The sequence below is a fragment of the Heterodontus francisci genome, chromosome 46, assembly GCF_036365525.1.
Source record: "Heterodontus francisci isolate sHetFra1 chromosome 46, sHetFra1.hap1, whole genome shotgun sequence".
Classification (NCBI taxonomy): domain Eukaryota; kingdom Metazoa; phylum Chordata; class Chondrichthyes; order Heterodontiformes; family Heterodontidae; genus Heterodontus; species Heterodontus francisci.
Window position 1 is genome coordinate 10,145,041 of NC_090416.1, and position 16,291 is coordinate 10,161,331.

At 59.0% G+C, this 16,291-nt stretch overlaps 1 protein-coding gene across 1 annotated transcript in view; it reads left to right on the forward strand.

The window, feature by feature from the left end:
* The window catches only part of LOC137356791 (tetratricopeptide repeat protein 24), a 52,761-nt gene that overhangs the window by 7,399 nt on the left and 29,071 nt on the right, over nt 1-16,291 (forward strand). The window contains exons 4-6 of the mRNA XM_068022560.1: nt 171-299; nt 833-954; nt 1,875-1,994. Of these exons, the coding sequence (XP_067878661.1) occupies nt 171-299; nt 833-954; nt 1,875-1,994 (371 nt within the window). The remainder of the gene's footprint in view (nt 1-170; nt 300-832; nt 955-1,874; nt 1,995-16,291) is intronic.

The following is a 16,291-nucleotide window of genomic DNA, read 5'->3' on the forward strand; positions in this document are numbered from 1 at the left end:
ATAGGGATCACCTCACAAAGAGTGACCATCACCTGGAGTGGGTCTGCACTTGGGGTATTGGAGGTTTGGAGCCCAGGAATAAATTAAACAGTAGTTGGATGCTGTGACTGTAGGATCCCTCTGGCTAGGTGACCTCGGATGGTCTAACAGGATCCCACGTCTCTCCGCAGGTTCCCTTGGAAACCGGAACGCACAGGGCCAGTGCTTCTGTAACCTGGCGTATGCCTTCAGTCAGCTGGGAGACCACGAAGACACGGGAGAGAACTACCTGCATGCACTTCAGGCTTTCAAGGATACCGGTGAGGGGACAGAAATATACGAGCGTCTTTAAAGAGAGTACAGAGTGGAGAGTGCCGAAACAGTATGCAGTGTCCTAGAATACAGAGTGAAGAATACAGGAGCAGCACGCAGTGTCTTAGAGGGAGTACAGGCCATGTATACAGACAGCAGTTTACAGAAGGTATATGGAGAGGATGATGCCACAATACGCAGTATCCCAGTGGGAGATATATGGAGAATGTTTCGATACAGAGAGTTGTTTGGACGTAATGTGACCAACCAAAAGCATTGGTGTGAGATGTTAAAGGGAAGTGGGGAAACATTTGACAATTAAAAAGGTATGGAGAAAGGGCAGGGGAGTGGGACTAGTTGAATTGCTCTTTCAAAGAGCTGGTGATGGGCCGAAAGACCTCCTTCTTTGCTGTAAAATACTTCTCTGAATACGGAGCACAGGTCAGGGAAGGAGCAGAACAGACCCCAGGAGGTACAATGCTGCACAGTCAGTTTCTCCTAGAATTCCTCCTTACTCTTTCCCCTCTTGCTCCAAGTGCAGGTGATTTTCACGGACAGTGGCAGGCTTGCGAAGGTCTCGGAGCAGCTAAGTTTCGCCTGGGAGACCCTGAGAAGGCCATCCTTTACTACAAGCAGGCCCTAGCTGCTCTGGCCAAATCACAGGTACGTCCAAAGCCAACTTAAAACCCAGCACCATCGGAGCTCCCGGTGACTTAGCGGGTAAATGCCACGTGGAGCTAGAAGTGGGAGGGTGGGGGTTGGTGGGGGGTGGGGGGGAAGATCCCAGGTTTGGTTCCCGTCCTGTACTGACTCTGCAGATCTCAGTGCGATTGGCCTGAGGGAGTGTGGGATCCAACAGGCTTTGCACTCCTAATTACCAAGTGCAGTCGCTGTTGTTATGGAGGCCAATGGGGTGTTAATTGGGCACACAGATAGATCCCACAAAGTGGGCGGCACAGTGGCGCAGTGGTTAGCACCGCAGCCTCACAGCTCCAGGGACCCGGGTTCGATTCCGGGTACTGCCTGTGTGGAGTTTGCAAGTTCTCCCTGTGTCTGCGTGGGTTTCCTCCGGGTGCTCCGGTTTCCTCCCACAAGCCAAAAGACTTGCAGGTTGATAGGTAAATTGGCCATTATAAATTGTCACTAGTATAGGTAGGTGGTAGGGAAATATAGGGACATGTGGGGATGTTTGGTAGGAATATGGGATTAGTGCAGGATTAGTATAAATGGGTGGTTGATGTTCGGCACAGACTCGGTGGGCCGAAGGGCCTGTTTCAGTGCTGTATCTCTAATCTAATAATCTAATCTAAGCTGGTGGTGGGTGGGGGGGGTGGGGGTTGAGGGAGGAATGCGGGCCCAGGACACCGGGGAGAACTCCCCCGCTCTTCCAATAACCCCATGGGATCTTAAAATCATAAAATGCAGAGAAAACAGAACTGGGATTCTGATCGAGAAATAGGCATGATCTGGATAATCACTATGTGCTATCTCCAACGGGTATTTATCTGAGTGCAAAACATCAGAAGGGACATTGAGTATCAGGATTAATGCTGGACTGTCCTCAGATCTGCTTATTTCTGCAGGAACCCACTGGCTCAGCACAGGAAAGGATTGTGAACAAACTGGTGGATGCCATTCAGTACAAACTGTCTCTGAACAGCGTACTGCCCCATGCTCGGGGCATCCCTCCCGCCATGCCATTGGTAAGTGTTTCACACCCATTTCAGCAGTTGGGTGGCTGTTCTTCTGGGACTGTCCCATCAGCTGTCCATTCTCAACATAATTCCTCATTGCAAAAAGAAGCTCCCCACCTCACCCAGCCTGACGTCCCACTCACCCAGCTCAATATCCACCTCACCCAGCCTGACCTCCCACTCACCCAGCTCAATATCCACCTCACCCAGCCTGACGTCCCACTCACCCAGCTCAATATCCACCTCACCCAGCCTGACGTCCCACTCACCCAGCTCAATATCCACCTCACCCAGCCTGACGTCCCACTCACCCAGCTCAATATCCACCTCACCCAGCCTGACCTCCCACTCACCCAGCTCAATATCCACCTCACCCAGCCTGACGTCCCACTCACCCAGCTCAATATTCACCTCATCCAGCCTGACATCCCACTCACCCAGCTCATTATCCACCTCATCCAGCCTGACATCCCACTCACCCAGCTCAATACCCACCTCACCCAGCCTGACGTCCCACTCACCCAGCTCAATACCCACCTCACCCACCTCAATACCCACCTCACCCAGCCTGACATCCCACTCACCCAGCTCAATACCCACCTCATCCAGCCTGACATCCCACTCACCCAGCTCAATATCCACCTCACCCAGCCTGACATCCCACTCACCCAACTCAATACCCACCTCATACAGCCTGACATCCCACTCACCCAGCTCAATATCCACCTCATCCAGCCTGACGTCCCACTCACCCAGCTCAATATCTACCTCATCCAGCCTGACGTCCCACTCACCCAGCTCAATATCGACCTCATCCAGCCTGACGTCCCACTCACCCAGCTCAATACCCACCTCACCCAGCTCAATACCCACTCACCCAGCTCAATACCCACTCACCCAGCTCAATACCCACTCACCCAGCTCAATACCCACCTCACCCAGCTCAATACCCACCACACCCAGCCTGACATCCTACTCACCCAGCTCAATATCCACCTCACCCAGCCTGAAATCCCACTCACCCAGCTCAATACCCACCTCACGCAGCCTGACATCCCACTCACCCAGCTCAATACCCACCTCATCCAGCCTGACATCCCACTCACCCACTCACCCAGCTCAATACCCACCTCACCCAGCTCAATACCCACCTCACCCAGCTCAATACCCACCTCACCCAGCTCAATATCGACCTCATCCAGCCTGACATCCCACTCACCCAGCTCAATACCCACCTCACCCAGCTCAATACCCAGCTCACCCAGCTCAATACCCAGCTCACCCAGCTCAATACCCAGCTCAATACCCACCTCACCCAGCTCAATACCCACCTCACCCAGCTCAATACCCACCTCACCCAGATCGATTTCGCATTGATCCCAGTCCAATATCCCACTCACCCCAATCTGACATCCAACTCACCTCGGCAAGCATTCCCTGTTTATGGGAGTGTTTGATGGGGACAGTGTCGAGGGAACTTTACTCTGTATCTAACCCCGTTTTTTTTTTTTTCTTTTTTTTAAGGTGACCTTTATACCCCAGGCCCCTTTTATATTTTTCACATCGAGGGGGCCTTTATCCCTCAGGCCCCCTTTATGTACATATTTACAGTTTTAAAATAACTTTATTAAAACAGATAAATAAACAAAAAACTCAAATTAAAATGCCATTCTCGGCGTCGACGATGCACTCCAGTCCCTGCGGTGCCCACCGGTCGCGGAAGGCCTCAAGCGTACCGGCGGACACCGCATGCTCCTTTTCCAGGGACACCCGGGCGCGAACGTAACCGCGGAAGAGGGGCAGGCAATCGGGGAGGACGGAACCCCCGATGGCCCGCAACCTGGACCTGTGAATTGCCACCTTGGCCAGGCCCAGGAGCAGACCGACGAGGAGATCCTCCTCCCGGCCCAAGCCCCTCCGCACCGGGTGCCCAAAGATCAGGAGCGTGGGACTGAAGTGCAGCCAGAATTTGAGGAGCAGCCCCTTCAGATACTCAAATAGGGGCTGCAACCTCGCACACTCCATATAAATGTGGAACACGGACTCGTCCAGGCCGCAGAAAGTACAGGTGGCCTGGGAGTCCGTGAACCTACTTAAAAGCCTATTGCACGGGACTGCTCTGTTTTTTTTTTTTTTCTTCTTTTTTTTTTAGGGACACCCGGGCGCAAACGTAACCTTTTTTTTTTCAAGGTGACCTTTATACCCCAGGCCCCTTTTATATTTTTCACATCGAGGGGGCCTTTATCCCTCAGGCCCCCTTTATGTACATATTTACAGTTTTAAAATAACTTTATTAAAACAGATAAATAAACAAAAAACTCAAATTAAAATGCCATTCTCGGCGTCGACGATGCACTCCAGTCCCTGCGGTGCCCACCGGTCGCGGAAGGCCTCAAGCGTACCGGCGGACACCGCATGCTCCTTCTCCAGGGACACCCGGGCGCGAACGTAACCGCGGAAGAGGGGCAGGCAATCGGGGAGGACGGAACCCCCGACGGCCCGCAACCTGGACCTGTGAATTGCCACCTTGGCCAGGCCCAGGAGCAGACCGACGAGGAGATCCTCCTCCCGGCCCAAGCCCCTCCGCACCGGGTGCCCAAAGATCAGGAGCGTGGGACTGAAGTGCAGCCAGAATTTGAGGAGCAGCCCCTTCAGATACTCAAATAGGGGCTGCAACCTCGCACACTCCGTATAAATGTGGAACACGGACTCGTCCAGGCCGCAGAAAGTACAGGTGGCCTGGGAGTCCGTGAACCGACTTAAAAGCCTATTGCACGGGACTGCTCTGTGCAGCACCCTCCACCCCAGGTCCCCGATGTAAAGGGGGAAGACTCCCGCGTAGAGAGACCTCCATCGGGGTTTCCCCTCGCCGCCAGTTGGCAACGCGGACCGCCAGGGCGTGTCCGGCCGGCTGACTAGGGCGAGGAAGTGGAAAGTGTGCAGGAGCAGCCCGTACAGGAAACCCCTCCGCGCCGATTGGAATGGCACGGAGGGCATTCCCGAGAGGCGGCTCGGGTTGTGCGGGACCGGCTCCCGAGGAGGGTTTCGGGGCCTGGGTCCGATGAGCAGTTCCGGCCGAGCGGGGGTCAGCTCTGCCGGGATCGCTCCGCACTCCCGAGCCCCCTCGCCACCCGCAGTGAGGGGCGTCCCGGGGGTTTCGGCTACTCATCCGCCCGCCGGACCGTCCCCGGAGTCGGCCGCCCGGACAGCCGAGGCGCTCTCCTCCGCCGGCGGGGGAGCGCCCTGACTGGAGGCGACCATGTTCCAGACTCGGAAAAGATCCCGGTAAAAGACAGGCAACTCCCTCAGAGAGGCGCGGCTAACGGACTCCACCGGGAGCTGCGTGTCGTCTTGAAGGCAGTGACACTGGCGGAAAAAATACGTCGCCAGCGCACACCATCTGGGAGGACGCTCGACGTACAGGTATCTCTGCAGGGTCCGAAGGCGGAGAGTCGCAGCCTGGGTGCGGACGCACACCAGCGACTGACCGCCCTCCTCGATCGGGAGACTCAGGACCGCGGCAGAGACCCAGTGTTTCCTCTTGCCCCAGAAGAAATCGACGAGTTTCTTCTGGATCTTGGTGGCAAATACAGGGGGCGGGGCCAAAGTGACCAACCGGTACCACAGCATGGAGGCCACCAGTTGGTTTATGACCAACGCTCGGCCCCTGTAGGAAAGCACTCGGAGCAGTCCTGTCCAGCGCCCCAGCCGAGCGGTGACTTTCGCCTCCAACTCCTGCCAGTTTGCCGGCCAGGCTTCCTCAGCGGGACTAAGGTGGACTCCCAGATAGAGGAGGTGCGTGGTGCTCCACGCAAAAGGTGTCATCTCCTCCGGCAGGGAGTCCACCCGCCACTGACCAACCAGGAGTCCGGAACATTTCTCCCAATTGATCCTCGCGGAGGACGCGGCAGAAAAGGTCTGCTGGCAGTCGCGCATCCTCCGCAAGTCAACGGGATCTGTGATTGCGAGGAGCACGTCGTCGGCGTAAGCCGAGAGGACGACCCGCATGGCCGGCTCGCGCAGAGCCAATCCCGTCAACCTCCTGCGAAGCAGGCACAGGAAGGGCTCCACGCAGATGGTATACAATTGGCCGGACATGGGGCACCCCTGACGCACTCCTCTCCCAAATCGAAGGGGCACCGTCAAGGACCCGTTAACTTTGACTAGACACTCTGCGGCGGCGTATAAAAGTCGGACCCGGGCCACGAAATGCGGCCCGAGTCCGAAAGCGCGCAGAGTCCCGAAAAGGTAATCGTGATCCACCCTGTCGAACGCCTTCTCCTGATCGAGGGAGAGAAAGGCGACCGACTGACCAGTCCTCTGGGAAAGATGGATCAGGTCCCGGACCAGGTGGATGTTGTCCTGGATGGACCGGCCCGGGACCGTGTAGGACTGGTCGGGGTGGATCATGTGGGCCAGCACGGAGTCCAGGCGGATAGACATAGCCCGGGCAAAGATCTTATAATCCGTGCTGAGGAGGGAGACCGGACGCCAGTTTTTAAGCAGGCGGAGATCGCCCCTCTTCGGCAGCAGGACGATGACCGCCCTGCGCCACGAGAGGGGCATCTCCCCGGTCGCCAGGCTTTCCCCCAGGACCCGCGCGTAATCGTCCCCCAGGACGTCCCAGAACGCCCTGAGGAACTCCACGGTCAACCCATCCAGCCCTGGGGATTTGCCCCTCGAGAGCTGGTGGAGGGCGCCAGTCAGCTCCTCCAACGTGAGCGGAGCCTCCAATCCTTCGGCGCCCTCCGGGCTGACCTGCGGCAGGTCCTCCCACAAAACTCTGCGCGCATCCTCGCTGGACGGATCCGGAGAGAACAACGCACTGTAATACGTCCGGACCAGGAGGCCCATTCCCTCCGGATCCGTGATGGAGGATCCGTCGTCGGCCAGCAGCTCGACGAGCTGCTTACGGACCCCCCGCCATTTTTCCAGCGAGTAGAAGAAGGGTGAGGCGCGGTCCAAATCTTCCAGGATCTGGATCCGCGACCTCACGTACGCGCCTCGGGACCCTATGAGCTGCAGGTTCCTCAGCGCGCCCTTCTTCTCTTTGTACGCCTGCCACAGGGCCGGGTCCGCGACGGCATGACCGAGGCGGGATTCCAAGTCGAGCACCTCCCTCTCAAGGCGCCCGACCTCGGCTTCCCGCCTCTTGGTCGACCCCTTCGCGTACTCCTGACAGAAGACGCGGATGTGAGTCTTGCCCACATCCCACCATAGCCTCAAGGAGGGGAAGCCCCCCTGCTTCCTTCTCCAGTCGGCCCAGAATCGACAGAACGAGTCCCGAAATCGCACGTCCTCCAGCAGCCGGTTGTTAAAGTGCCAGTACGCAGACCCCGCCCGCGTGCGGAGCGGAGTGAACTCCGCCCACACCAGGCGGTGGTCCGAGCACGGCACCAGCCGCATGGAGGCCGCCGAGACACGGGAGACGTACGCCTGCGAAATGTAGAGGCGGTCGATTCGCGACCCCCCTCCTCCAGACCTCCACGTGAAGGCGCTGGAGTCGGGATGGAGATTCCGCCAGACGTCCACCAAGTTAAGGGAGCTGATCAGTCCCCTCAACTTCTCCACCGACGCTTGGCCGCGCTGGGGACCGGAGCGATCCCCCACCTCGAGGGTGCAGTTAAAATCCCCCCCGAGGATGATGCACTCGCCGCTATCGATGGAGCTCAAGAGAGCGGACACTTCTTCAAAGAAGCGCGCTTGCAACACGCCGGGCCTGGGCGCGTACACGTTCACAAAGTGGAGCGGCACGCTACCCAGGCGAACGGCGAGGTGGAGCAAGCGGCCCGGCACTAGCTCCTTGACCCCCAAGATCTCCGGCTGAAAAGTCGGGGCCAACAAGATAGCCACCCCACTAGAAATAGGGGTGAGGTGACTCATGTAGACCCCACCCTGCCACTCCAGGAGCCAGGTGGCTTCGTCTCCCGGAACGGTGTGGGTTTCCTGCAGAAAGCTCACCGCGTATCTCCCTTCCCTAAGGACTGAGAGATTGTGAAATCTGCGGTGAGCCCCTCTGCTGCCGTTGATGTTGAGGCTGGCTATGGTTATCTTCATGTCAAAGGTACTTAAAACCCGTCACCAACAGCTCACTGTGAGGAGGGAGTGGAAGTGCACCTGGCCCTCCACTCCCCCAGCAACCCATTGAGGAACACATTAAAACGGCGCCTCTCAACCAGTTTCACGTCCGCGCGCTTGCCCGCTATCTTAAGGGCGGCACGGACGGACTGGATGATCAGCGCCAGATTCGACCAACGGTCGAGGGCCAGCTGAACTTTATTGCGGCAACCTCTGCAAGCCGCGAGGAAATCCCGGAGTTCCGCCGTGGGGATGAGAGGAGATTCGGTGGGAGGCACGAGGGACTCCACCACCTCACTGGCGATGGAATCAAGATCATCCTCCGTGCCCCGCACCGAATCCCCATCCTCCTCCGGGTCGTCACCGCCAGCGGCCGACACATCCACCACACACTGTGGGGCGGACGTCCCGGCCGCGCCAGCTGGTCCCGCATCCGTCACGATCCCACCCCCAGGATCGATGGCGGAGGAGTCCTCTCTGGGTTCTATTGTGAAACTGGAGCCTGTAGGCACCAGCGGTTCAGGACCCCCCTCCACCTCCATCCCCAGGCCAATGACTGGTCCAGGGGAGACAGAAGTTCCGGACTCCGGGAAACCAGCCGGAGCCGAGACTGGAGGCGGCGAGAGGAGGCCATCTCCCGCTCCGCCAGCACCCACAGGCCCAGCAGATGGGGCAGCATTCTCAGTTATAACTGGGTCGGGTGTCTCCTGGTTGGTGGTGGACTCCGGCTGGGAGGCCCGACCCTCTGGGGCCTCGCCCTCCCCTTCATTCAGGACACCCGACCCAGTAGCAGTGGCGGAATGGGCGGTTTCCCCAGGCTCCCCCACCACAAGCAGGGCCCCACTTACTCCTTCAGGAGGGGCCTCACGTACCGGGGCCATCCCCTCCCCTCCATCCTGAGGAATAGGGAGCACCTGCCCGGACTTTGCAGCCTTGGTGGTGGCGGTAGGGGGCACCTGAGGACCAGAAACAGGAGGCAGCTCCCCTCCAACAGATGGGCCCTGCACCTCAGGGCCCTGTGTTATTTCTGTGGAGGGGTGCCTTCTCCTCTTTTTCGCACTTGGGCGCGGAGACTCAGAGACCTCCATGTCATCAGAGGCCTCCGCCTCCGCACCCTTTTTTCCTTTTTTAGTCACCCTGGGCCTGAGCCCAGCCCTGGGACAGGTGGATTCCATGGGAATGGGCTTTGGGCTGAGCTCAGGCTCGGGTTGAGTCAAAGTGTCCAGGGGACGCGCCTCACGATGTTTCTTTTTTCCCCGCGTCTTCCTTCCGCTCGGACGGACGCTCCCCTCCCCGCCAGAGGCTGTGAAAACCACAGCCTCCGGAACCGACTGAGCGGTGTCTGTTGGATGTGCGGGGGGAGTGGGAGGAGGTGCTGTGGAACCACTCTGGGCCGCCGAGGTGGAGCTGGCGGCCGGGAGGTTGGGGCAGTTCTTCCGAACATGCCCCACCCCCTTGCAGACGTGGCACCGCGCCCCGTCCGAGGTCCAAAAGACGCGGTAGGCCGTCCCCTGGAACTCCACATTAAATTGGCCCTCCGTGTCCTCCTCCCGCGCCAGCTGCATAAATAACTGGCGGCGGAAGGAGTCGACATGTTGGAGGCTGTGCTACCGAAGACCAAGCCGGACTGGGGTGATCCCCGACCTCACCTCCCCCAGATGGTGCAGGTGGGGGAGGAGGAGCTCACTGGGAATGAAGGGTGGGACGTTGGACAACATTATCCGATGCGCAGTGGCCCCCAGAGGGTCCACTGGCAGGAAGGTCCCCCCCACAGTGAGCCCTTTACTCAGGGCCAGGGACACCGCCCGCTCGGTCTTCAAAAAGAACACAGCCTTCCCATACATCTTTAAGGCCGCAACAATGGCCGAGGGGCCGACAACCACGGCCATTGCCTTAACGCAGGCCTCAATGGACATGTTGGGGTGGGGTTAGCTCTTCACCCCATGGCTGCATGTCAATAATTTAAAGGGTGACGGGGCCACGTGGGCAGCCACAGAAGCTGCAGCTGCGTAGGTAGTAGAGGGCCCCGCCACCGGTGATGAAGGGCTTGCCATGGGTCCAAGAGCTAAACCCACCCCAAATTGTGGACTTGCACACTAAATAACAGATTCACAGAAAAATTTGAAAAGACAAACAAACAAACAGGTTAGTGGAGAGGCTGAGGTAAGAGAGGAGAGGCAAAGGCAGGCTGGAAGGGATGACTTGCTTTCTGGAGGTGGTGCTCACAGTACACTTAAAACAAACAGTCTTTGAAGTTGGTCTTCCGGTCTTCTGGTTGGGGGAGTCGTCTTCACCTGGGTCAGCTGAAGCTGCCCAGGCACTATCTATCCCCTTCCGTCTGTTTAGCTGGGCAGCTTCAGCTGACCCAGGCTTGGCAATTGGGGTGGGGAGGGAGCTTCCCTGTGTGCTTTTGCAGCAGCACAGACTCCTGTTGAATTGGCAGCCCCACCCCTTGTTGTTCCAGCCACTTGTTCCTCCCCCAACAGTCCAAAGTAAATTACTGGTGTTCAGCACCCACCTCCAGACAAAGCCTTGTTTCCACAAAATGTCCCTTTCTTCTCTTTAATGGAGACTGTTGTTGGAGTTTTCCACTGCTTGTTGGTAGCTGCTCTCCCTTGCTCAGTGCAGCTCCTCTCTCCACCTCTGCAACCTCCAACTGCCACCAGCACTCTCAGCTGCACCTCGTTGAGGCTCTCAACACTCAGGCTCCCAAATCAGAGAGCAGCCAATCCCAGTGCTGTACCTGTCCTGGGAGTGTTTGATGGGGACAGTGTAGAGGGAGCTTTACTCTGTATCTAACCCCCGTGCTGTACCTGTCCTGGGAGTGTTTGATGGGGACAGTGTAGAGGGAGCTTTACTCTGTATCTAACCCCCGTGCTGGACCTGTCCTGGGAGTGTTTGATGGGGACAGTGTAGAGGGAGTTTTACTCTGTATCTAAGCCCGTTTTTTTTTTTTTTTTTTTTTTTTTTTTTTTTTTTTTTTTTTTTTTTTTTCTCGTTTTTTTTTACTGTGTAGAGGGAGCTTTACTCTGTATCTAACCCCGTTTTTTTTTTTTTTAATAAAGGTGGCCTTTATACCCCAGGCCCCTTTTATATATTTTATGTCGAGGGGGCCTTTATTCCTCAGGCCCCCTTTATACATTTTTTATGTCGAGGGGGCCTTTATTCCTCAGGCCCCCTTTATATACACACTTATATTTTTAAAATAACTTTATTAAAACCAGATAAATAAACAAAAAACTCAAATTAAAATGCCATTCTCGGCGTCGACGATGCACTCCAGTCCCTGCGGTGCCCACCGGTCGCGGAAGGCCTCAAGCGTACCGGCGGACACCGCATGCTCCTTTTCCAGGGACACCCGGGCGCGAACGTAACCGCGGAAGAGGGGCAGGCAATCGGGGAGGACAGACCCCCCGACGGCCCGCAACCTGGACCTGTGAATTGCCACCTTGGCCAGGCCCAGGAGCAGACCGACGAGGAGATCCTCCTCCCGGCCCAAGCCCCTCCGCACCGGGTGCCCAAAGATCAGGAGCGTGGGACTGAAGTGCAGCCAGAATTTGAGGAGCAGCCCCTTCAGATACTCAAATAGGGGCTGCAACCTCGCACACTCCATATAAATGTGGAACACGGACTCGTCCAGGCCACAGAAAGTACAGCTGGCCTGGGAGTCCGTGAACCTACTTAAAAGCCTATTGCACGGGACTGCTCTGTGCAGCACCCTCCACCCCAGGTCCCCGATGTAAAGGGGGAAGACTCCCGCGTAGAGAGACCTCCATCGGGGTTTCCCCTCGCCGCCAGATGGCAACGCGGACCGCCAGGGCGTGTCCGGCCGGCTGACGAGGGCAAGGAAGTGGAGAGTGTGCAGGAACAGCCCGTACAGGAAACCCCTCCGCGCCGATTGGAATGGCACGGAGGGCATTTCCGAGAGGCGGCTCGGGTTGTGCGGGACCGGCTCCCGAGGAGGGTTTCGGGGCCTGGGTCCGATGAGCAGTTCCGGCCGAGCGGGGGTCAGCTCGGCCGGGATCGCTCCGCACTCCCGAGCCCCCTCGCCACCCGCAGTGAGGGGCGTCCCGGGGGTTTCGGCTACTCCTCCGCCCGCCGGACCGTCCCCGGAGTCGGCCGCCCGGACAGCCGAGGCGCTCTCCTCCGCCGGCGGGGGAGCGCCCTGACTGGAGGCGACCATGTTCCAGACTCGGAAAAGATCCCGGTAAAAGACAGGCAACTCCCTCAGAGAGGCGCGGCTAACGGACTCCACCGGGAGCTGCGTGTCGTCTTGAAGGCAGTGACACTGGCGGAAAAAATACGTCGCCAGCGCACACCATCTGGGAGGACGCTCGACGTACAGGTATCTCTGCAGGGTCCGAAGGCGGAGAGTCGCAGCCTGGGTGCGGACGCACACCAGCGACTGACCGCCCTCCTCGATCGGGAGACTCAGGACCGCGGCAGAGACCCAGTGTTTCCTCTTGCCCCAGAAGAAATCGACGAGTTTCTTCTGGATCTTGGTGGCAAATACAGGGGGCGGGGCCAAAGTGACCAACCGGTACCACAGCATGGAGGCCACCAGTTGGTTTATGACCAACGCTCGGCCCCTGTAGGAAAGCACTCGGAGCAGTCCTGTCCAGCGCCCCAGCCGAGCGGTGACTTTCGCCTCCAACTCCTGCCAGTTTGCCGGCCAGGCTTCCTCAGCGGGGCTAAGGTGGACTCCCAGATAGAGGAGGTGCGTGGTGCTCCACGCAAAAGGTGTCATCTCCTCCGGCAGGGAGCCCACCCGCCACTGACCAACCAGGAGTCCGGAACATTTCTCCCAATTGATCCTCGCGGAGGACGCGGCAGAAAAGGTCTGCTGGCAGTCGCGCATCCTCCGCAAGTCAACGGGATCTGTGATTGCGAGGAGCACGTCGTCGGCGTAAGCCGAGAGGACGACCCGCATGGCCGGCTCGCGCAGAGCCAATCCCGTCAACCTCCTGCGAAGCAGGCACAGGAAGGGCTCCACGCAGATGGTATACAATTGGCCGGACATGGGGCACCCCTGACGCACTCCTCTCCCAAATCGAAGGGGCGCCGTCAAGGACCCGTTAACTTTGACTAGACACTCTGCGGCGGCGTATAAAAGTCGGACCCGGGCCACGAAATGCGGCCCGAGTCCGAAAGCGCGCAGAGTCCCGAAAAGGTAATCGTGATCCACCCTGTCGAACGCCTTCTCCTGATCGAGGGAGAGAAAGGCGACCGACTGACCAGTCCTCTGGGAAAGATGGATCAGGTCCCGGACCAGGTGGATGTTGTCCTGGATGGACCGGCCCGGGACCGTGTAGGACTGGTCGGGGTGGATCATGTGGGCCAGCACGGAGCCCAGGCGGGTAGACATAGCCCGGGCAAAGATCTTATAATCTGTGCTGAGGAGGGAGACCGGACGCCAGTTTTTAAGCAGGCGGAGATCGCCCCTCTTCGGCAGCAGGACGATGACCGCCCTGCGCCACGAAAGGGGCATCTCCCCGGTCGCCAGGCTTTCCCCCAGGACCCGCGCGTAATCGTCCCCCAGGACGTCCCAGAACGCCCTGAGGAACTCCACGGTCAACCCATCCAGCCCTGGGGATTTGCCCCTCGAGAGCTGGTGGAGGGCGCCAGTCAGCTCCGCCAACGTGAGCGGAGCCTCCAATCCTTCGGCGCCCTCCGGGCTGACCTGCGGCAGGTCCTCCCACAAAACTCTGCGCGCATCCTCGCTGGACGGATCCGGAGAGAACAACGCACTGTAATAAGTCCGGACCAGGAGGCCCATTCCCTCCGGATCCGTGATGGAGGATCCGTCGTCGGCCAGCAGCTCGACGAGCTGCTTACGGACCCCCCGCCATTTTTCCAGCGAGTAGAAGAAGGGAGAGGCGCGGTCCAAATCTTCCAGGATCTGGATCCGCGACCTCACGTACGCGCCTCGGGACGCTATGAGCTGCAGGTCCCTCAGCGCGCCCTTCTTCTCTTTGTACGCCTGCCACAGAGCCGGGTCCGCGACGGCATGACCGAGGCGGGACTCCAAGTCGAGCACCTCCCTCTCAAGGCGCCCGATCTCGGCATCCCGCCTCTTGGTCGACCCCTTCGCGTACTCCTGACAGAAGACGCGGATGTGAGTCTTGCCCACATCCCACCATAGCCTCAAGGAGGGGAAGCCCCCCTGCTTCCTTCTCCAGTCGGCCCAGAATCGACAGAACGAGTCCCGAAATCGCACGTCCTCCAGCAGCCGGTTGTTAAAGTGCCAGTACGCGGACCCCGCCCGCGTGCGGAGCGGAGTGAACTCCGCCCACACCAGGCGGTGGTCCGAGCACGGCACCAGCCGCATGGAGGCCGCCGAAACGCGGGAGACGTACGCCTGCGAAATGTAGAGGCGGTCGATTCGCGACCCCCCTCCTCCAGACCTCCACGTGAAGGCGCTGGAGTCGGGATGGAGATTCCGCCAGACGTCCACCAAGTTAAGGGAGCTGATCAGTCCCCTCAACTTCTCCACCGACGCTTGGCCGCGCTGGGGACCGGAGCGATCCCCCACCTCGAGGGTGCAGTTAAAATCCCCCCCGAGGATGATGCACTCGCCGCTATCGATGGAGCTCAAGAGAGCGGACACTTCTTCAAAGAAGCGCGCTTGCAACGCGCCGGGCCTGGGCGCGTACACGTTCACAAAGTGGAGCGGCACACTACCCAGGCGAACGGCGAGGTGGAGCAAGCGGCCCGGCACTAGCTCCTTGACCCCCAAGATCTCCGGCTGAAAAGTCGTGGCCAACAAGATAGCCACCCCACTAGAAATAGGGGTGAGGTGACTCATGTAGACCCCACCCTGCCACTCCAGGAGCCAGGTGGCTTCGTCTCCCGGAACGGTGTGGGTTTCCTGCAGAAAGCTCACCGCGTATCTCCCTTCCCTAAGGACTGAGAGATTGTGAAATCTGCGGTGAGCCCCTCTGCTGCCGTTGATGTTGAGGCTGGCTATGGTTATCTTCATGTCAAAGGTACTTAAACCCGTCACCAACAGCTCACTGTGAGGAGGGAGTGGAAGTGCACCTGGCCCTCCACTCCCCCAGCAACCCATTGAGGAACACATTAAAACGGCGCCTCTCAACCAGTTTCACGTCCGCGCGCTTGCCCGCTATCTTAAGGGCGGCACGGACGGACTGGATGATCAGCGCCAGATTCGACCAACGGTCGAGGGCCAGCTGAACTTTATTGCGGCAACCTCTGCAAGCCGCGAGGAAATCCCGGAGTTCCGCCGTGGGGATGAGAGGAGATTCGGTGGGAGGCACGAGGGACTCCACCACCTCACTGGCGATGGAATCAAGATCATCCTCCGTGCCCCGCACCGAATCCCCATCCTCCTCCGGGTCGTCACCGCCAGCGGCCGACACATCCACCACACACTGTGGGGCGGACGTCCCGGCCGCGCCAGCTGGTCCCGCCTCCGTCACGATCCCACCCCCAGGATCGATGGCGGAGGAGTCCTCTCTGGGTTCTATTGTGAAACTGGAGCCTGTGGGCGCCAGCGGTTCAGGACCCCCCTCCACCTCCATCCCCAAGCCAATGACTGGTCCAGGGGAGACAGAAGTTCCGGACTCCGGGAAACCAGCCGGAGCCGAGACTGGAGGCGGCGAGAGGAGGCCATCTCCCGCTCCGCCAGCACCCACAGGCCCAGCAGATGGGGCAGCATTCTCAGTTATAACTGGGTCGGGTGTCTCCTGGTTGGTGGTGGACTCCGGCTGGGAGGCCCGACCCTCTGGGGCCTCGCCCTCCCCTTCATTCAGGACACCCGACCCAGTAGCAGTGGCGGAATGGGCGGTTTCCCCAGGCTCCCCCACCACAAGCAGGGCCCCACTTACTCCTTTAGGAGGGGCCTCACGTACCGGGGCCATCCCCTCCCCTCCATCCTGAGGAATAGGGAGCACCTGCCCGGACTTTGCAGCCTTGGTGGTGGCGGTAGGGGGCACCTGAGGACCAGAAACAGGAGGCAGCTCCCCTCCAACAGATGGGCCCTGCACCTCAGGGCCCTGTGTTATTTCTGTGGAGGAGTGCCTTCTCCTCTTTTTCGCACTTGGGCGCGGAGACTCAGAGACCTCCATGTCATCAGAGGCCTCCGCCTCCGCACCCTTTTTTCCTTTTTTAGTCACCCTGGGCCTGAGCCCAGCCCTGGGACAGGTGGATTCCATGGGAATGGGCTTTGGGCTGAGCTCAGGCTCGGGTTGAGTCAAAGTGTCCAGGGG